Source organism: Hirundo rustica, chromosome 3 (assembly GCF_015227805.2).
Source record: "Hirundo rustica isolate bHirRus1 chromosome 3, bHirRus1.pri.v3, whole genome shotgun sequence".
Lineage (NCBI taxonomy): Eukaryota > Metazoa > Chordata > Aves > Passeriformes > Hirundinidae > Hirundo > Hirundo rustica.
Window position 1 is genome coordinate 11648571 of NC_053452.1, and position 22517 is coordinate 11671087.

Consider the following 22517-nt stretch of genomic DNA (forward strand, 5'->3'; position numbering starts at 1 on the left):
GCCTGGAGAATTTAACAGGTCCCTGCTCTCATCACAGGGAATGTGGCCAGCCAAGGAAACTGGATTGGTTTTGGAATTACCAAACTCAAGGCTGGGCAGATTTCTCAAAATCATTTCACCAATGAAAACAAAGCTTGATGTCATGAAATGGTGGAGGGAATAGCAGAACAAACTAAAAATGACAAGGACTACAAGAAATACAACTTATATGGATCAAGCCAGAACATTTCAGCACAGAGTAAGTGGTGTGTTGCATTCCCTTTGGCTTCTGGTAAGATTCGACACTCAGTCCTACTCTTTTACTACCATTGTACCACCCTCCATGAACACAGTCCTCATTGAAGCACACTGAAAACCAATACCTTTAGAACTAGCAGAGAGGGCTGCTCTTTTAATAGCATATGTCTTCAGACATCTCTCAAACATATCATCCCAAAGGGCCACAATTCCATCTTTTCCACCCGTTACAAAGCCCTGCACAATCACAGGAGGAGAACACACACAGATGTCAACACTCATGGGGGAGATTCAAAAGGACATATCCAAAGGCACAATAAAGTCTCCCCTGCTTTTTATTCATGGGTCAAACTAAAAATACCAGAGCCTGTACCTATGAGGGAAAAATTCAAGTGGACAAGACTTAGAGGTTCTTTTCTAGGTTTGTAAAGAATTGCAACCATATGGACCACACACTGTTGTGAACAGGAATGCTGGACCAGAACATTTGCCTGCATGTGCAAATAAGCAATGTGAAAATGTGTTTTACTCTTAGAAGAGGCAGTAGTTGGCAGCAACAGCTTCTTAAGTTATTCCAAATTCAATTGACTTAACAGATGCTTCAACCAAAGTTCTAATAATGCATCTGGGACCAATTCTCTCATTAATTCCCTGGGTAGATTATCTGGGCCAAGTGAATGCAAAAGAGCATAAATAACTAACCAACAAAAATCTAAGTGGAGAGGATGCTCAGTGCCAAGATCAAACAGAAAAATTGATGGAAAGCTGGGAACAATCAATTAGAGCCAGAAAGGATTGAGCCACGGGGATCTTAATTGACCTTGATATATAAAAATGTTAATAGCTAACATTCTTCTCATCCTTTACTTCTACAGTTGAAACTGTAACCTCAGAAGGCATATTCCATTGTCAACATTATCTTCAAATTGCCAGGAGCAAAGCTTTGTCCTAAGCTCATTAACATGATGCAAATATTTTGCCATAATTTCTTTTATAGATGTATTGATGCAACTAAAAGATAATTCTTTGGATATCTGGAATAGTTAACTCAAAACCCAAAACCTCTGGATATCTAAAGTCTTGACTAGGACATGATGATAATATTAGTAAAAGACCATGTTTCAGATTTTGGAAACTGGTAATGCGTGAGTATTTTTGGGAACAGGATGAAGAGGCAAGAGTGTTACCCGTTACCCTCCTGTAGTTTACAAAAACACGAAAATGACACTCCTGAGCACAGTGAGAAATAAATTCTGAATTTTTAGAGGTCAGACGTTGCAGCAGCCCTCTTGTTAGAGGATAGAAATGAGCTGAGACACAGAGTTCTTGTTTATTACAGCATAAAAAGGGTCCTGGTTTATTCCTCTTTACACTCAGCCATCCTAACTCCAGCTATTCACTGATCCTGGCTGCAGCAAGCTCCTACTGTAGGTTTCCCTTGCAGCCTCTGACTGCTGGTTATTTCCTGCTAAACTCTGACTGCACGTATCAGTTTGCAGACTCTGAATGCAGGCTTTTACCTGGCTAGGCTGTGACTGCAGGTTCTAACAACAGGCTCTAACTACGTACCCAGACTGACCTCACAGCAGTGTTTCTCTCTCCACAAGGATCCTCCTTCTTCATGATTCCCTTACTCCCTTTTTCTCAAGGTTCCTCCTCCTTCATGATTCCCCCTCACCAGATGACCCATTCCCTTTTTTCATGCTTATCTTTATTGGATATAGCTCATGAGGGGCGAGGCTGCATCGGGTAATTAACACAGCAGTCACTTATCAGGAGCCAGGTCACCTGTATTCCCTTCTCCCACAGTCAGGAAGCTGTTGGTCAGGTACCAGCACATGGAACAGGGTGCTTACAAATCCAGGTCTGTCAAATAACGTCAGTTTTGTGATTTTAATCACAAACTCCTCTAAAATCCATTAGTGCAACAAGAATCAAGGTGAAGAACGGTGATAGATACCTTGTCCAGTGCATGCATGGCAAACACAGGTCCATCATGGGCCTTCACTGTCCTCAGCAGCAGGGTCTCCTTCCAGATGTAGATGTCCCCAGTGGCAGCCCCAGAGAACACCAGCTCCTCTACGCGCCCATACGAGACGCTCATCATCGTCTCCAGCTTCCCCACGCTCCCAAACGTGCCCCGTTTGGAGGTGAAGCCTCCACCTGCAACAGCAGCACAAGGCTTGTTCTGTTCGGGCTCATAGTCAAGGGCCGTAAAGGACAAATGTTTGACCCCAAGATCTCCTGTGGCTCTGCCCAAAACTGGAAATCCAGAAACCACCGCACAAGGGAAAAGCACAATCAAAGAAAGTGAAGCCAGCAACAACAGCTCTGGAGCAGATCAGTCTCAGGTTTTCAGACTGTCTTTCCAAGGAAGAGATAAATCTGGTGAGTGTTACCCTGGTTTTTCTGAGTTTTTAAAGCCTTTTGAATTTTCACAAAAATGGAGTCAGATCTTTTTAATTACTGTACAATATTAAAAGCAGTTCTACCTATTTCCCACAGATGTAACATAAACAAATCCTTTGTTTTTCATTCTCTGTCCTTTGTTTGCATATTTCTAACCTGAAAACCATTGTAACTGACAGTTGGTTTAGCCACGTGGCTGAAAGGTGAAAAACCCCAGAAGCCAATCTTCTGCTAGACCCACAAATGTATAAAAAGTAAGAAATAAAACAAAGAGGCTCTCTCTCGGCCTGGACTCAGCTTTGAGCCGGATCGGAGGAACCTCTGCTCTGTGAAACCTCTTGTCTGCGTGTGGCTGCTTTGTGTGTCTCGGTGGCAGGTGAGGAATTTTAAATTTCAAGAACAACTACTGCAATGTCTGGCAGGATGGTTTTTGCTCACAGCAGCTTCTGCCATGCTGCTCCTCTGTAGAGGTGACCACAGCTAGAAGACTGGTTTAGCTGTCCCCTAGCATCCTGAGAATTTGGCAGCACTTTGGCAGAATAAATGGCAGGGTTTGCTCCTCCTCTGGTTGTCAGAGAACCAAATCACCACAGCCTTGCTTTGGGTCAGAAAGAAGAAGAGGCCATAAGGCCCATAAACCAATGCTTAGACAAAAACACGTAAAATTACAAAATATCATCTGCAATGGTAGCCTTGCATCACGGCACTGTGGGCTTCACAGCCAACACCACACTGAGTCCCCACTCCATTGAGCAAATCTGAATTAAAAATACACCATTTTTATTGCAAAGAGACTATTCTTGGAGTAAGATGCTGCTTAAAGCACATTCCCATAGTGGAATTTGGCAAACAGCAATGCAAGTCAATGTAATCACTGCAAAAATAACCTAAAGAGTAAAAAAAAAAAAAAACAAACAGAAAAAAATTACTAATCTGAGAGCACCTGAACTCCTTGAATGTTTAAAGTATGGTATGAAGGGTAGGAAGGTCTTAAAATTACCTAATTTTGAGTTGTTCTGAGTACTTGTATCATGTGCACACAACTAAAAAGTCATGAAGGGCAAAAATTCCAGTCCTGAATAAAAAATGTCCTCAATCAGAACCTGACTTTCTGGGAGCCAAGGATGCTTGCTCAGGAGAATTCCTTAATACTATGACTAGAATTTAGACACAATTATCTGGAAATTCTTCCCAAGGAGGAAGGAATATTGTGACATTTGCTGACTCAGAGGTGGGTTTTCCCCCTGTGCTGGTTTTGCACAGAAGTGATTTTTCCAAGAAGGGTTGTAGCAAAACTAACCAGTGACTAGCTTTAAATACTGACAACCTGATTAACCAATTAAACATGGGGATACATCTCCATGAAAACACAGGTTAAAAACTGGGGAAAATCCCAGGAAAAGTTCTCTTTCCTTCTGGCCTGAGAAGAGGTAACAAGCAGGTCCAGCTTCCTCCTTACCCCTTTAATATTTTGGTAACTGAAAAAGTGCTTAACAAATAAATTCTTAAACCGAGAACATGATGTTCCTTTATTCAAAATATTCACAAATTCTCATGTTAATCAAATATAAGATATTCAATACAGTACCTGTTTGCTGCCAAAATTTGATGTGCTTCATCCCAACCGTGACTAGTCTGTCCACATGATGTGGATTGCACTTCACTACAAATATTTTATCTTTATGGCCCCTGCAATAAATGTAGACATTTTAAAAGCTTGGCAAGAGATGACTTAACATTTCAAACTAATTAAATCATTGATATAAATCATTTCCCCATCTAACAAAAAGTAGAGCACCATATTTCTAATCTGCAAGGGTTTAGTTCTGGGAGTTTGCCCCACAGAGCTGGTGGGAGGAATTTGAGCATACACCATGTGGGGAGTACAGAAATGTGGGAAATAAAAATCCTCTCCCACTGAATTTCAGTTCATTTTAGTCATAACAAAGGAGCAGGCAGCAAAGGTCAAGGCAATTAAGAGAAGACATAAAGGTCAGCATAGGTATTTAAATGGATGAGAACTCGATAAATATTAAAAGATACTCTGACAGGAAAAATGAGGAAGTATTTAATCTACGGGCTTCAAGGTGGAAAACACAAACACAAATCATAGAGTTATAGTGTAGGAAGCGGTTCACTCTGCAGCACATTCACCTCGAGGTTTAGTTCCTGGGTAATTGAAGTTATGGTTGTTGATGTATTTATGGGAATTCACAAGCTTGGGTCTTATCAGAGCAAAAAATATTCCCAGGTGTAAAGCATCAATTATATCTGTGTCACTGTTTTATAAACCCCCCAAAGCAGGAACCACAAGCTTTTCACTATCCATCTGCAGGTTTGAGGCTAGGACTAAGTCACTTTTTCCTGACAGGCTCAGCAGATCTGCAAAATCACATGGTTCTGAAACCTCTCTCAGGGTCAGTATTTCCTTTTAGTGGATCAGTCTGGATGCAAACCAGTCCTGGCCACCTTTGACATCTGCAGCACAGCATTCTGCAGTGCAGAGGTGCTTGGTTCCAACTTACTCAACAAGGATTTTAATGAAATTAAACAGGAGCTAGGAGAGCCAGGACAGGGAAACAAGCTGCGTAATTTAGCTCTGAAACAATACAGCAAATAAATAAGAGTGTTTTTAATGTTGCAACAAAAAAACTGAGAAGTCATGCTGAAATAAATCAGCCTAGAAAGATTAAGCAAAAAGAACATTTACAAAAAATAAATATAACTGCAGAATAAGCATAATGAGTGTCCGTATATGGTGAACACCCGTTTTTCAGGTTTATATGGGTCCATATGATTGTAAGCAGACGTTCTTTTATTCTTGCATGCAAAGGCCACATGAGGGCTTTTATCTCTCTGTCCTCCTGTGCTCACCAGAACAGGGAGTTCCCTTTAGGCACTGCTAAAATCTAAACCATGGTTTAAACTGGAACATTTTAGAAGATACATTCATTTTTCCCACTCTCTGTGAGGACCCCGCATATTTTCAAGGTAACAGATTAGCAATAATAGATCCATTGGATACATGCAGCATAACATGGTGAAAAGAACCCGAGTGCTCCGTGTTCTATCTGTCCTGAGAGCACCAGCAGCCAGGTAGTGACACAGCTCATCATTATCTTGTTTTTAAAAGCTTAAAGGTCAGCATGGGAATATATAAAGTATTTCTTTGCTTATGAGTCAAGCACAATCTGTCTGGGGACAGCAGAACTGGGATTGCAAAGCCCAGGAAAATGTCACAACACAGCCAGGGCTGTTGCTAAGCAAAGCCTCCAGCACAGATTTTAGACAGGATTTAAACCCTCAGTGCCTAAGAAACTGGATATCTGAGATGAAATTGTATAGCTAACAGATTGTGGTACTCACACATGGAGTAAAACACCGATTTCTTCAGTAATGGTACACCACTAACAGAGACTTCTGCCACCAGAAAATCTCATTTCTTCTGCAACTTGTCATCATATTGCAATTTAAGCAGATTACCTTACAGGCACTTTTTTGCAGCTACACTAACAATTTCTACTGAGCAATGCTACATTACGTGGTTGGAGAGAGCAGTTGGAATTCTCTCTTTGCCTTTCTGGTACATGCATTCACACACAGGAATTCTGCTCAATCCTAGTGACCAGGGGCACTTTTCCTTTGTCCTAGGCTGAGACAGAAAGCAGGTTCTCAAACAGTTTGATTCTCCTACACTGAACAAAAGAGCAAACATGCATCTTTAATCCAATTCTCTTCCTAGCACTGGTCCTTTCAAACAATCGAAAAGGACCCTTCATTTTTGGGTTATTGGCTGAGCTTTCCGCTGGCAATTGAAAGAGCAAATAGCTCAGAAAAAGCTGGCTCAGAAGAAAGGCAGGATCAGCAGTGCTTGAAAATATATAGAGAGATAAGAGGGAACTCTTTTCTTTTCAGGAAGTGATCTGATTATTGATGAAACCCAGCACATCATCGAACACACAAAGGAAATTACACCTCTGGTGACTTCTGCCCTGACCCAGGACATAAAACTGGGAAAAAATACGAAACTTCACTTGAAAAGCCTGAAAAAAAACTACAGTGCCAATGTGGCTCTCCCAACAGAAAGGCTAAGGAACTCCTGACAGAAATATTTCACACTATTTCCAAATACTGGGCTGTGCATCCCCAGGTTTTTAAACTGAGTATGTTGCTCTGAAACACCATCCTCTTTTCAGAGGGGAGTTCAGCTTTATGTCTTTGTTCATAGGAAAAATGTGGATAATGCTATTTAGAAAAAAAGTAATCAGAGGGGACATTTTAAACTGTGGGTATCCTCACCTGGTTGTTGCCAGCTTTTCTCCCTTTTTCCAGTCCCAGAACACAATGGCATGGTTATCGTCCAGCCCAACAGATGCCAAACATTTCCCATCAGCTGTACAGAAGCAATACTGAGTGTTAGAGGTGCTATAAGGCTTTAGCTGAAAATGGAACAGGCAATGAACACAACAATCACATTGCAGACTGAATTTCTAATGATGGATTATAAATGAAGAAAAACCCCCAAACTAATAGTTGGAGAAACTGGAGTTCAGATCTTTCCCAAAGGCAGAGAAAACATCTCTACGTGTAAGCACAAGGAAAATAGGGAGTATCAAACAAGGCAATGAAATTCAATTTCATAAAGCTCAAGCACTCTAAATTCACATTGCATTTTATTTGAAATATTTCACATCAGATGATGCTTCTTTGCTCGAAATGGTGCAGAGATTTACTAGTGTATGAAATGTTCTTAGGCAGGATGATGAAACTATAAATACAATATAAAATTTTAAGGCTAAAAATAACTGCTAGCTATCTTCACTTTCACTGCAGGAAAGACACAGCAGTACTGATAATCAGAGGAAGGAAAGCCAAAAGAGAAAATCATCCATAATTCAGCAGTACCCAGGCACTGTTGCCACGTGTATGAAATAACGATAGACACAACCATCTCTAACAAACTTCTGTCCTTAAATTCTAAAAAGTTCACAAACCTGAGCCAGGATTATTGCAGTTTATGATAAGAGAACTGAACTTTATAGGGTGTAGGAGGAACTGACCACCTGCTTGGTTTTTTTAACTGCAGAAAAGTCAAAGTCGGAGGAAGCAGAGCTGGGCAGAGACTGAACAAGAGCACTGGTCTGGGAATGTGCTTCTCATAGAAATGAATGATGTGAAGGACTCTGGGCTTGGACATATTTGACTTCAAGAAGAAAAAGAGAGTCACAGGTCTAAATTATTCCATCAGAACTACTGCAGAGTTCATACAGCTGAGTGAGTTCTTACAGACTTTAATGACTGAGTTCTACTAGAAATGAGTCAAGAAGGAGAAAGGGAATTTAAGAATCAGTAAGAAAGAAACAGGACCAAATGGAAGAAGAAGAAGGTAGGAAGAAATGAAGTTAAAATACAGGACGAGAATCCAAAACTGAGTTTATTTAAAAAATCCCCAAACAACACAACAATTTAAACTTTATGTACTTGGAACAGAAGGTTCATGCCCTAATATGGACTAAACCCTCCAAACAACATCCCAAGGTATAGATGTTAAATTAGCCACCAGAGGGCACAATTAAAAGTTGCAGGAATGAAAATATCCTCTCAGAATCAGTGTCATGAGAAGGGTTGTACCAGAAGGATCCAGCTTTCAGAAATGGGCAGCAGCTGATGTTTTAGAGAGCAAGTGAGGGCAGAGAGAACTGGCAGAAAAGAATCAGCTGCTGCATCAACTACAGCCTGAAAATGTTGGGGGCTCCACGTTTCTTTCTTTAAGCTCTGAAGAGTGTGATCTGAACTTAATTTTGAAATCTCTGCTAATTAAGACAATGCAAATCCCCTACCACAGGGCAGTGCAACCTCTGATCCTGCAGGGAGGTGCACATCTGCTGAGCTTTCTGTCCCCATCTATGCCAAGAGTCCCAACTAAAGCCAGTCAGGAATGCAATGTGTGTATTATTCCCAGGATCAGGTCCTAAAGCAACACTGTAATGCTGAGTGGTTGCTCCTTTTTAAAAGACGCTCAATATTTTTTTTACAAATTTATGCCCACTGACTATTTGGCCAGCTTATTCTTTACAGGTACATGGGTTCTAAGATCCATAAAATTCTTACTAGGACAGGAATTTACTTGGTGTTAAAAATGCAAACCACAAAGTATTTTCAAACATAGGAACGTTTGTTCAATTAAGGATGTTAACAAGAGGGGGTTTTTGACATCTCTGCACACTATTTAGTATCAGCTAAATCATCCTTATCCATTTTCTCTCCTTCTGGCACTTTATCTCCTTTCAGAGCTTATACACCACAGTGGGTCAACATTTTCACATTTGAATTCCAGCTCTTCGATGGACACCAGGACTCCTCTCCTGATAATGGAATATGACTGAGCTCCACAGATTTATCTTTGTGGAAGTCAAATTTCTTTCATGTAGTCTTGTCTCACAAATGTGATCTACATCCTAATGAATTCTTACCACATTTCTGGAGAGAAATATGAAATAAGCTATGTTTAATTGAAAAAAAAAAAATCAGATCAAATAGAGGATAGTTCAGATAAAGTAATCTCTATTCTTTTAATAGAAGAAGGGAGAATGAATTTTCAGGCCCTTTTATAAAGATACAGAAGTATTTAAGTCCTCATCAGCGCTGAACACAGGAATTATCCCTTAAAAACTGAGACAGCTTAGGGCAGCCAGCTCGGAAAGACAAGTGGGAGAGGCAGCAGACAACTGTTTGTCATATTTACTTCTTCTGTAAACTCACTGAAAAATGTGGCAATTGCTAGCAAATGTGAAGAATTGGATGAGCCCAGAGGTGACATTTCCAACTCATTTATATGCTTTGACTCACCATCCTGCCTGCTTTAAAATTCCCACACCACCATGTAGACAGTGACCAGAATTCCAGCTGCACACTTGGTATTATCTACCAGACACCACTAAAATCAATCGCTGGCCGAGCGACCAAAGGCCCACAACTGACTTTACTACACACACTATCTTTATCCCAAGTCAGCAAGATTCCATGTAAAATTGCTACTGGCAGTAATTTTACCACCTCTTTGAATTAACATTTCATCTCAAGGACTGCTTTTAAATTAATAACTTAGATAAACATAGGCTGTTTACCCGAAAAATCCAGTGCACACACTCCTCTCTGGTGCTGGCCTTTGAGCAATGACAAACATTTCAGGGTCTGGGTGTCCCAAACATGGATAGCAGCATCTCTTCCAACCTAGATCAGAGGGTAAATTGGGATCTCTGCCCACAGAAGTTCAAACACAACCAATAACAGTAATTAGCATTATCATATCTTTAAAACACTGCAGAGGTAACTACTTTGTCATGTGTCCTGTTTTATCCTTTTCAAGATTTATTTTCTCTTTCAGAGAAACAGTGGATGGTCTCTAAAACTATCACTATATTCAGCAGAATATTTATGGTGTCATTTATCCTGATGTCTGAATGTATATGTATATGCTGACTACATCATATTCAGTACCACAGATCAGGAAAGTGCCCAATGGCTTTTATCTGAGCTTTTATCTGTTGAAATCTCCTACAGTACAAAAATACCGCAACTGAGTAATGGAAGTCCAAAACCTTCTAAGAAGGAGATAAAATACAGCTGCTGTGTTTTACAGCAGAGATTAAAAGTAAGTGTGAGACTTTTGAAGGCCACAGCATAAGACTGGCAGTGTTTATTTTATATAGGAATGGTTTCATAATCACGTCCAACAGTTTTGTCCGGGAAATAAGAAACAACATTCAGTTTGCCTGGATTTAGAAGGAAACACTACATTTAAGGAAAAAGAATTTTTCTTTTCTTTTTTTCTAATTCTATATAAAAATATTATTGCTATCACTTCACACTCCCCACCTGCCCAGTAGCCACATAGTCCTTGATGGGGTGGATGCTGAGGCTGAGGATGTCGTCGTCGTGGCCGAGGTAGAGGCGCTGCGAGTGCTGCTGCCGGTTGTAGACGACGGCCACGGCGGCGATGTGATAAACCACCTCTCCTGCCTGCGTGTAGAACAGGTTGTTCCTGCAGTCATAGCCCCTGTACCTGCAGCAAACACCAAACACCTCGTGGCTGCCCCACAGCTGCTCGGGAAATCTGTATTACAAATCATTGGTGTGTTAAAGGAAAGGAGTCCTGCAGTGACAGCTCAAGCTCAGAGGTATCACAGAGGCTGCTCGCCCCAAGAGCAGGAATTCAGGAATCTTCTCAAGGGTTACTTTGCCCTCAATTTCTAAATCAGCACTTATTTCACAAAAAGGCTGTGTCATTTACATAGAATTATGTCCAGGAAAGCTTTACAAGGAATTGGATTGGAGAAGAAATCTATCAGACATTTTAGCAAATTACAGCTATCACAAGCAATTTACAGAGAAACTTTGCTCCAGAAAACACCAGGTGTATAGTGAGCAAAAAGTACAAAACCCAACACTGATGTATTATCAGTGTTATAAGCTTCCCTTGCTCTTTAACAAAGAGAATCATGGAATCAACCTATACCTGATATTTTAAGAATTACCACAGTAACAATGACAAATTAATTGTGGGTAAGCACCAAAAAATGCTTTGCTTATGCTCTGATACGAATTGTTAGAACACCCCAGCAATGTTAATCAATCAGAAATAGCAAATATACTCCGATATTACTCTACCCATGTATAAACTGCAGCTTCAAGCTGTCCTCAGGCGCTCGCTCTCTCTTAAGGAAGGGCACAGAATGGTTTTTCTCTTTACTTTGTTGTTTCAGCTGAGGTAGGTCTTCTTTGTAAACCTAAAGAAGAATTGTTCAAGTTAACTGCATGTCTCCGGTTTTCTAAATATTTGTACATGTGAGTGAAAGTGATTTTAAGCATAAAATTTACTATATGCCAACATGATGTTCAGTGGTTAAAATGCAGAGCCAGGCACTATTGTTCCCAGACTTCAGATGATAATAAATGTTTTCTGGACAACGAATTCCCCTGGCCTGACTGGCCCAGAACAACAATCTGGAGCAGCAGAGGTATTTCTTCTAGAAGATTCCAGTGTCACTTAGTGAAAAGGAATGTAAAGGGTGACTGGGAGTCTCCCGGTGTTTTTTTAATTTCATCTGTGCTTTAGTGTCCAAGCTCAAAGCTGAACACGAAGAACTGCGTCTGTCTCACGATTATGGTGGAATACACAGAAATCAAAACCACTTCAGTGATCTGCCAACGTGTCCAGAATCTCAAAGTACAATTACAGCTCTATAAATACACAAAATACTTTCCATTTAAACACTTCAGAAATGCTAAAACTCTGTGGAGCCACTAAAGGTGTTTGAAGCATCCCCAAACAAGATCCATTACAATGCTGAAACGTAGCTTTAGTGTTTGTTTTCTGTGCCTACATTGCTTGGATGAATGGACAATGAAATTGTCACTCCCAAAGAAATCTACCTGACTTCCAAGAAGCAACATTGCATTTTGGAATAAAGAAAAAGAAAGAAACAAACTCAAGGAAACAAAATACTGGAGCATCTCAAAATGTAGAACCCTCTCTGCTGCTTCAGCTGTAACATTAAAAAGAAAAAAAAAACAAGCCAAACCACAATTCTCAATATAAGATCAATGTTTTTATTTCCCTGTGCTTTTGTCAATTATTTCCTTTGATAAAATGCCAAATGCAACTTCTGCTTGGGGCTGTCTCACACTTCTGATATGAGATGCTATTTAAAGTTGCTTCTGGTTTTCCATGCATTAACCTGCCTGGAATATTGCTGTTTAACTGCCTACAATAATATTGTTACTTGTAGTTTTTAAACCCAGACGTCCTTTTTGACACACAGACAGTGTGGAGGAGGATGACTGATTTGAATACAGATGGAAAATCAGGAGGAGGAGGAGGGGAGGAGGAGGATGGGACCAACACTCAAGTGAAACTGGGATTGAATGAGAGAAAAGGGAGAGAATTTGGCAAAATCTGTTTCATTCGTCAATCATGAGTGACCTCTGTAACAAACAGGTGAAGGAAGCTGTTGGCAGAAGGACCTATGCAATTTATTGTAGGCTAGAAAGCGAGGTGAAAAGATAAAGGATGCCCTTGCCTAAAGCCTGGCATGTTAGAGGTGAACTTCCCACATTCCAGAAAGCAGCCCCATGCCAGCCGTTAAATCCCTTAAATCAACATGAACTAACTTATTCTGTGATCTTCCCCCCAGTACAAGATCCCAGTCCTGCTCTGAGGAATTTCTGACCTTTCCCCATTGCAGCTGAGAGGTCAAGGACAAGGGGACAGGCAATACTCAATTCACAACAGCTCCTGGAATCAGGTTCAAGTGACTTGTAAATAGAACCCAATCACAGAGTGGTTTGGGTAGGAAGGGACCTTAAAGATCACCTGCCAACCCCCAAAATACTTTGAAATTCTTTTCTCTAAACCCTTTCAAATTCTCATCTTCAGCTCAAGGGTTTATGTATATTGGTTGCATAATCAGCTGAATACCATGAAAATAACTGAGAGCAGTCTATGAGTCAGCAGCAAACTTCTTCTCGTTGCTGAATAGTGATGGAACTTGCCAGGTAATTGGCCCTGTGTGTTATATCACACTCACCTGGCGATCATAGTTGATTTGAGCTTCCTGCTCAATGTCAGAATCCAACTCTGGCACGTCAGATAAATCTGAATCCGATTCCTCACTGTAGGAATCAACACCACCCTCTGCTTAAAAAAAAAAAAAAATTAAAAATCAATATATTGAACACAAAATCACAAGAAAATCGTATGTGACATTTTTGTATAATTTAGACTATGGGCAAAGCAGTATTCAAGAAGTTTGGAAGCTCAAGCAGCTTGCAGAAGTCACGGGGGCCGAGTGAATGTGTCAGGTTTCATTTCTGTCTCTCCTGTTTCTCTGCCCAGGGCAGGAAGGTGGCAGAGAGAAGCAAAATCACTGAGCAATACTGGTACAGTTCCAGCATCAGAGAATTCTGCTTTCAAAACAAGGTCTGGAGAGCGGACACACAGAAATGGCAAATAAAAGCTTTCACTGATCACTCTTTGTGCTTAAAATATTTGCTGTAATGTAGATATTTTACCAAATTGTGCCTGTACAGAGTGAAATTTTGTCCTTCTGCTGCAGGGAATCCAGATTTTAGCAACCACCATGACACAGTTCACATGGCTTTGGTATGATATTCTAAGGATCATGACTGTAACAAGAAGAACATCTGAAGTACAGCTACTGCATAAATATGAACAATCTGTTGTGAGATATGTGAGATTGCATTGGAAAACAAAATTAAACAATTAAATATGTGTAGTGTGTCTTCTGAATGCAAGTTAGATGGCTAAGTTTGAAAATTTAAATATCCAGTCCCTCTAAATATCTCCTTTCACACACTTTGAGAATATATAAGCAGCATTCCTCAAACACAAATATTGCAGATTGCAGTAGCTTTTAATGTGGCCCAAACCAAGGCTTGTCTCTGAAAGCTTCAATGTCCCAAACATGCTGAGTACATGCAATTCCAAAGAAGTATATATATTTTTTTCTTGTTAAGTCAATAAAAGCTCTCCCAACAGCGTAGCATTCTCTGCTGATTTAATTTAATAAATACTTGAACAGAGACGATGTTTACCTTGCGGAGAGGCTTCCAGGATGCCATTGGTTATCCCTTCTGGAACAAATCTCCACTGAAAAACAGAGTGATCAGCACCTCCAGTGCTCAAAACCCACTGGAAATCATGGGACCAGCGCACATTGGTGACATGGGCTGAGTGGCCAACATATTTCCTGAATTTAGCTCCTGAAAACAAGAAGAGAACTGTTGGTATGTAAGGGGAATAAATTACCCTTATAGCTAATGAAATTAGGTCCCTAAGAGAAACATACATTTGTGAAATCTGAAAACCAAAAATTACTCAAATTCCACATTTGATAAGTTGATACAAAAGCAATTACGATATAAAAATAAGTGGTGTAAAATAATATTGACAATATTTTCAGCTGTCAGAAAAGTACTTCAATCTTGGCACGAAGTATCAGACACACACAAAGTTTAATTTTCAACTTTCTGGCCACGAGTGTCAGTGTGAACCCAACACGTGCATTTTTCCTGAAACAGAAATTTTGAAAATACACTGAGATGTGACATTAAATTAAACACTGAAGCTCACAGAAAGGCAAAATGTTGTTTGATTTGGATTGCTGGCTTTATGTTTGGTACAGTGCAAATCCTGAGGAAGAAGCCACACATTCTAAACACTTCTGAAAAGAACTACACAGAGAGGGTTAAAGTCTGCTCTCTATATCCATTAATAATCACAGGAATTGTGAACACGCTAATTTGAATTTTACACCAGAATGAAAAGCCACCATTAGGAAATGCACTGATACGGTGTTGAGGTAAATCTCGCATTTTTCAGCCATAAAAAATTCCATCTTACCTTTCTTTAGGCATGGAAATCTGAATAATTTCACCAGACCAAAGTCATCACCAGTCACCAGCACAGAGCTGTTGTAATTCCCATCCACAGAGTTGACATCTGTGATGTTTGTGTATTTTGGCCAAATTCCACTCACTTCAGATCCTATCACACAGGTCCACGAGGCCCAGTGAATTCCTTTGATCTCATCTTTGCTTGTTAGATGCTTCCCAGCTGAAAATGTGCAGGTGAATAACCAATGTCATCATTTGCTTTTTAGAAACTGTTTCTTTTCATCATATTTATCTGTGTATTCTAGCTGTGATTAATTTTTAACCTCAATTAATAAGAGTCACAATCTTCTTTAAATTACTATAATTTCTCATTTGTGGTATTTGAGGACATCACACATCTGAGGAGTTCTAATGCAGCTGCATTAGAAATAATTAGAATACTAATGAGAATTCGTATGCTAATTAGGATTAGCATGCTAAAATCATATAAAAGAGGAAAAACTTCAGAATTCCAAATATACCAAAGAAATGCTTTCTTTGTAGAAAGCACTGTGAATAGCATGAGTTCCAGGAACACTTTCAAGTGCTAGAAGGTTAATAATACCCAGTTTTAAATAATGCTCATGTACTAGTAGGAGTTTTTCATCCGCATTATCTTAAGTCCCTGAAATATGAGTATTTGGTCAGTCAGCCATTCTGTGGTATTTTTCACTTACACAGGCTGTTTTAGAGTTGAGTGAAGGCTGCCAAACTAGCTCAGAAGAGCCCAAAATCTTATTTCTAAAGCTCTCTTCTGCAAAAGTTTCCTCTAAATAGTAGAACGCATTCTTAAGTAAGAGTGAGAATAAGTCAATTAGTTATCAGTGTTGTTTCTACCAACAAGCTTTTACGTTGAGAACCTCAGCAATTCGAGCTGACTCAAACAGTTCTCCTATTTTTAGTTATACTTTTAGAAACAATCTGATCACTAAAAGGGATCAATTTATCATTTGAAGGAAGGACAACAGGGACAGAGGGGCTTTGGTAATTACCTGAGAGTGCGTCAACCTGTAAAATTCGCTATGAAAAAATATGTGATTTACACAGCAGAGACAGCTTTTCCTTAAAATTCAGTAAGTACTGATTTAAAAAAACGAGCAGTGGGTATTTCTCTAAGTTCCAGCCAGGAAACTCCATCTTCCCCTGTAATATTTGTATCATAATTGTGGCATTCTCTTCAAACCAAACCCAAAATTTAATTGTTCATAACACTAGCCCGTTGTAAACTTACAGGGCATCTTGTAGAAGAGCCTCTCTCCAGCACCATCGTTGGTCTGCAGGAACTTGCTGTCAACAGACCAGTCTATGTGAGTGATGAAACTGGAGGATTTGTTGCACTCCCCGATTTTTTTGTATCTCTGGGCGACGGCGTAGATGTCCACGGGCCCATCGTTGGAGCCCACGGCCAGGTAGGAGCCATCCGGGGAGAACTTCATCTCATGGATCACCTCCTTGCGGTCCTTGATGTGGACCACTTCGGTCATGTCCCTGCAGGAGCCAGAGGGGAGAATGACAGCTGGAAACCCAGGAATTTGCAATCCACAGGTAACAAGACAGACACACTGAATAATTTGTACAACAAAAAAATTCGTTTAAAAAATCCTTTTTTTTTTTTTTTTTTTGTGGATAACTTCCTATTCCTTCCATTGATTCTAAGCATCCTTTAAAGCGACAGATAGAAACCATGCTACCTGTCTGCAATGCTCTTCATTCTCCTCACCTGCTCTAATGAGGTAGTGCTAGCAGCATCCAACACAAATTTATTAAGATAATTTTTTGTAAGTACATCTTTTAAATCCTGACACACAGCACTGGTAAAAGTAGGATCCTGAAAGGAGAAGCATTCTTAATCTAAAACAAGAGATTTCTAGGAGGCATCAGACAAATCAATGAGGACAAGATTATTGGGAGACAAAGAAGATTAACTTCTTTAGAAAAACAGTGATTGGGAAGGCTTTTAAATTAATATGAACAACTCACTTAAGTTTTGTTAGTCTTTAAAGAAGAGTATTATAGGGGTTTTCCCAGGCTTTTCCCTCCTATCATCTTGGAGTTCCAAGTACTTTAAGTATATGTTTGGCAAACATATGGAGAACAGTCAGGAGGGGGTAAACTCTTCCAGGTATCAATTAAATCTTCTGTTTTTTGAAAGATGTTGTGTTTTGAAATCCCACTGGGGGTTTGCCTGTTACACTCTATGGCCAATTTAAGGCTTTACCTACTTCTGTGTGCCCTCCATAACAGCATTTCATACTGAAAATGTTTAAGATGCAGCCATGCAAAAAGGCTTTCCTCTAACACAAAAAGTAGAATTCAGGTTTGTCTTGGAAATACTTAAAAATGTCTTTTGATTACCAATTATTTTGCCCAGTATGTGTATGACAGGAAATTAATCATCAGTGAAGAAGATCCCTCTCCAAATTATGTTCTCTCTGTTATGCACGTTTCTTCTTACTAAATACCTGTATAACTTCAGACTACAGGAAAAGAGACAAACTTGACAATCTTAAATTTTATCAACATTATTCCTAAGAGCTAATATTTTGAAAATAATTAAAGCATAGATTTTGATTTTCTCCTCTTTGCCGAACTACCACCTCTTAAAAGGGATATGGGCGCATCTGCAATCCTTATTTCTTTTTCTTCTGATGAATTTATTTAAACCCTGCAGTTTCCTCACCTTACTCTGAGGACAATGAAGGAGCCATCCTTCATCCCAAGCGCCAGCTGGGATCCGTCAGGGCTGAAGGACACGCTCCGCACGGCCTCTTCCATATTGCAGCGAGCGATCAAGGCATGGTCAGCAAGGCTCCACAACCTGCCCCAAAAGGAAGGGAAAGCAGGAAGGGGCTTTTCCTGACTGCACAGGGTTTGGGTGTCATTAAGAGGAACCCCAAAGGTCTAACTCAGCTGGGAAAATCACTTGTACACACCTCTTTTGTTAATATCGTGTAAAGGACTGAGTTAATTTCAACCTGAACACAACTGTAGTTGAAGAAAACAGAGTGAAGCTCAATTACATCATCATTTGGTGTTATTTCCAAACTTCACTTATCTGATTGAATTCTCCAGTATTAATAATAAAAATGCAGCTTCTGGAGACAGGAAGGGTCAGTGCAGCTCAGAGTGAAATTTTCTCTGAAAGCAACACCCAGGGAACATCAACATTCCAACCACAGGGAAGATTTTCTTCCCCTAACTTAGAACAAGTCAGGAGACAAAACTGTATATTGATTCCCTCATTTACAGCAGTGCAATTTAAAAGAATCAACCAGTAAATTATGTCCTAAGATAAGGGCAAATAATGCCCCTATATTTTTCTGAAGGAATGGAGGGAGCTCACCAAATCACTATAGGCTGACCCATCAGATCTCAGTAGCCTGCAAGACTTAGAAATTTAAAGAACAATTGAAATAATGGGGAAAAAAATGCATAAAAGACCTCTCTCTCAGGGTAGAGAAATTAAAGCAACAATGCCCAAATATCTTTGTTTTGAGGGCAGAGTCATAAATGTAATGTATTGATAACATCTTCAGTAAAATATGTCAATTATGGATGAGCAGATGTGATTATGTGCTAAACTGGAGAAAAGAACAATTTGCGCAAGGACTGTAATGTGACACTGGACCAAGTTATAGAGCAAAGCTGGACAGAAAGGAACACCCAGGCTAGATGGGAGATACTACTGAAAGTTAGAGTAAAAGCTCTGGAAAGTAACAATTCCTAATTTCACTGAAGGCACTGGCATCAAGGATGTGGATGCTACTGAGCTCAGCTCTGCATAAGGAGCTGGGAGGCACTGGGAGCACAAGAGGTTCCAAGGGAAAAGAAGTTCAGTTGTTGGCACTGGAATAAACAGCATAAACACAACTTGGATGGAGCCTGAAAAGAAAGTAGAAAACAAATGAATGTGGGACATTAAAACTGTTTTCAAAGACAAACCAGAAGTAGGATCAAGAATCTTGCAGCCTCACAAGGCAGAAGCTGTAAGCCCGATATAACAAGGAATGAACCAGGAAGGCTTTGGAAAGATTTTGAAGAAAACACCAGGATACAATTGTTGTTCTAAAATGTCGCTTCCACATTAATCAGTTTGTCCAATGCTCTGGAAGCCTAACTGCAAAACATGACCGTCTATTTATTAAATCTAATAAATAATTCTCTATGCCTTCAAAGAATGATATTTTTTCCCTGTTCCTGTGGTAAGAGACAGGGAACAGGCAGTTTTCCTAGTTGAGATGGTTTGCTTTGGAAATTTAAAATGTTAGAAACCTATATTTGGCTAGAGCTTTCTTTCAACTGGGCTAGGGAAAAATACAGTAACTCTCCTTCTCATTTAGACATCCCAGACACAATAATATCATCTGACTCACTAAATTCTTTTATTTTTAAACTAATTTAGATTTATGTTATATACCCACTCTTTGAAAAATAGTGTGATAATCAAATACTAAGAAAAAATACCCAATTACCCAAATACCAAGAAAAATTACCAAAAGGGAAATACAGGAACATACCTGTTGAGGCAATTTGATTATTGCAGAAAAATCCCTTTGTGTACTTTTTTATCTTAATGAAAGTATTTATACATTTCACTGGAATTCCTCACACGAAACCCCAGTCCATAAAAAAATCCCACTAGCATTCAATTCCCACCCTCTCTAGTGCCCAAACAGCTCAAAGATGTGTGATGTCAGGCAGTAAAATCCCTGCACATTTGAGAGAATGGCACATCCAAAGGCATCAGGGATATCATAAGTGCTCCAACACAGGTAAGAATGTAAGAGCAGCATTCATCAAGGTTTGATGTGCACACAGATCCTGCAGTGTTTCCTGGAGGGGCACGAGCTGGGTCAGGCTCTGAGTCAGCAGCACCTTCTCCAGATCCAGGAGCTGAATTACTCTGCCCAACAAGGGATGAGCCCAAGACAAGAAATCCCATTTTAGTGGGATTATCGGCTTGAGGGCAGTGCAATGCTAATCCCAGCTTTGCAGCCCTTCCTCCAGAACTGACCTGCATCCTGCCAGGACACTTGTGCTTGCCTGTAACACTGGGCAGGCAAACCCCAGCAGAAGAGACCATTCATGCATTGCAGAAACTGAAAGAAATAATCCTCCTGTAGGAAGCAGGGAGAAAAAACAGGACTGTAGAGAACAACTGACAATTCTGTGGGGTTTACATTTGGATTTTAATTGGGTTAGAAAGAGATGAGGGATTGCAGGGATAGGAAACCAGTACAAATGAAAAGATTGAAAGGGAAGAAAAAATCCCAGCTGAGCAGCAAGCCTCAAGGCAGAGATGAATCATAATGTGCAATCTGAAGGAGCAGTGATCAGAAACTGGATGTATGGTATGAGATGGATTTTTGGCACTCAGGAAAATCCCTATCTCTTTAATCACAGGTAAATAATCAGTTCCACTGGGCAGAGTCCGTGCTCAGGTGAGAACACACAGCAGCTCTGTGGGTGTGGAGAGTGTGAGCTGGACCTCCAAACTCCACAGTCAAGTCTTACTAAGCACAGTAAAGTGCCTTTTTTCCCCCAGAGGCTTATCAATATCTCAAATTTAAACACAGACAGGAAAAAGAGCATCCTTGACTTTGTGACAATGTCCACAAATATGTAGACAAAATTTAAAAACTCTTCTACAAAGCCTTAAGGCACAAGTGGTATAACTAAACGCAGGATCAAAGAATATCCCGAGTTGGAAGGGACCAATCAGGATCATCCTGGCTCTGCACAGACACCCCAATAATCCCACCCTGTGCATCCCTGAGAGCTCTGTCCAAGCGCAGCAGGAGCTCTGGCAGCCTTGGGGCCGTGGAGCCCGGGCAGTGCCTCACCACCATTGGGAAAGAACCTTTTCCTAATATCCATCCTAAACCTCCTGACTCACCTCCAGCTATTCCCTTGGGTCTTGTCCCTGGTCACAGAGAGAAATGATCAGTGTCTGTCCCTCCACTTCCCCTTATAGTATCAGTGCATTTTCATTAATCTCATTTTCTCTGAATTAGTTTGAGATCAGGTTTCCTAAACACTCAAGGCTGAGGCAGAAATCTTCTGAATAAAACACCGGACCAAGTTATTTAGGCTTTAAGCCTTGTTGCTTGATATTACAGAAGAGAAGTATGAGGTGACCATGCCTCATTTAGGTCCCCTGTACACAGCAGGAAATAAATCAATAATACAAGAACATATAAATCCAACACATTTTGAACATAAATTCTGATTATTCTTACATGCTGTGTGGCACTCAAACATGAAAACTAAAGAGAAAAAGCAAAGCTGGTAAGAAAAATACAGGGGGAAAAATGTTATCTTAACAGAGAGTCTTAACATAAGGCCAGCAAGTCAATCCATTACAAATTAACGCGCACGCGACGTAATAAAATCAAAAACCAGATGTAGGCTTACCGCACGGAGCGATCGTCGCTGCCGGTGACCGCCAAAGGTTTCTTGGGGTGCACTGCCAGGGCCCAGAGCTCCCCCTCACAGTGGCCCTGCATAATCAGCATGGGCTTGTCCCTCTCCCTCACGAGCACCTCGAAGATCTCGCTGTCCTGCGTCCCCGCCAGGAGCCTGTCGGCTTTCCAGCACACGCTGCGGATGGACAGCCCTGGGGGCACAGCGGGAGCTGCTCTCAGCGCCAGCCGTGCCAGGGAGGCATAGCCAACACCGCCGAGAATTCCAGAAGTGGTTCCCAACTGACAGCTTTGGCACTGGGGTCACACACAGCACCGCAGCTGATTCGAACTCAAGGCAGCTCTGTCAGATTTTCTCCATTTGGCACGCAAAGATAAAGCTCAGTCCTGGGAAAACATGCTTGCTGCACACCTTGGGAATTTAAAAACCAGTTCCATTTCACTGGATTTAAAGGTTTAAATTTTATATTAGCCAAGGGGTTCCTCGGATGGTTTATTCCTTTTTCCAGTGCTTTACTTTTTTGCACATTCAAATAAAATTTTAATGGTGAATTTAAATGGTATGTGCCCATTTATCACACTTCTCCACTTTAATCAAAATGGATTATTAAAAAACAAAAAACATTAAAAAAGACATCCCTCTTCCCCAAACCCAAACAAACAGAATTTTGCTTTGGATAACTTTAAGAGAGCTTGATTTTATTCCACAAATCCGATCCTAACTTTGGAGCTGGAATTTTACTGACCACAAGCTTAAAAACACCCTCTCAGCAGGCTGAGCAATTCAGTAGCACTCTGGTCAACTGCTTGCAGGGTTTGTATTCTCTGCTCCAGTACATGAAAAAAAGTTTGGATAATACATCTAGGTGCTGTGAGACGTGAAAGAATAAAAAAATCAATTTTTCAAGTAGTCCAGGTCACACACAAGATCATTTTCACATATTTTTGAAACCAAATATCTAATGCAGCAAACTACTGGTCACATAAATAAAA

The 22517-nt window shown here is 40.3% G+C and overlaps 1 protein-coding gene across 11 annotated transcripts in view; it reads right to left on the reverse strand.

The window, feature by feature from the left end:
* Positions 1-22517, reverse strand: part of EML6 (EMAP like 6) — an 89841-nt gene that overhangs the window by 29243 nt on the left and 38081 nt on the right. For 7 of the 11 annotated variants that reach the window (XM_040060759.2, XM_058419595.1, XM_058419594.1 and 4 more), the window contains 13 exons: positions 21517-21718; positions 17783-17920; positions 16334-16590; positions 15071-15283; positions 14263-14430; positions 13236-13345; positions 11317-11435; positions 10525-10711; positions 9774-9879; positions 6946-7039; positions 4235-4335; positions 2198-2400; positions 363-474 (listed from right to left, as the gene is read on the reverse strand). In XM_040060759.2, the coding sequence (XP_039916693.1) occupies positions 363-474; positions 2198-2400; positions 4235-4335; positions 6946-7039; positions 9774-9879; positions 10525-10711; positions 11317-11435; positions 13236-13345; positions 14263-14430; positions 15071-15283; positions 16334-16590; positions 17783-17920; positions 21517-21718 (2010 nt within the window). The remainder of the gene's footprint in view (positions 1-362; positions 475-2197; positions 2401-4234; positions 4336-6945; positions 7040-9773; positions 9880-10524; positions 10712-11316; positions 11436-13235; positions 13346-14262; positions 14431-15070; positions 15284-16333; positions 16591-17782; positions 17921-21516; positions 21719-22517) is intronic. The other 4 variants (XM_058419593.1, XM_058419596.1, XM_040060764.2 and 1 more) reach the window with 1 other exon arrangement.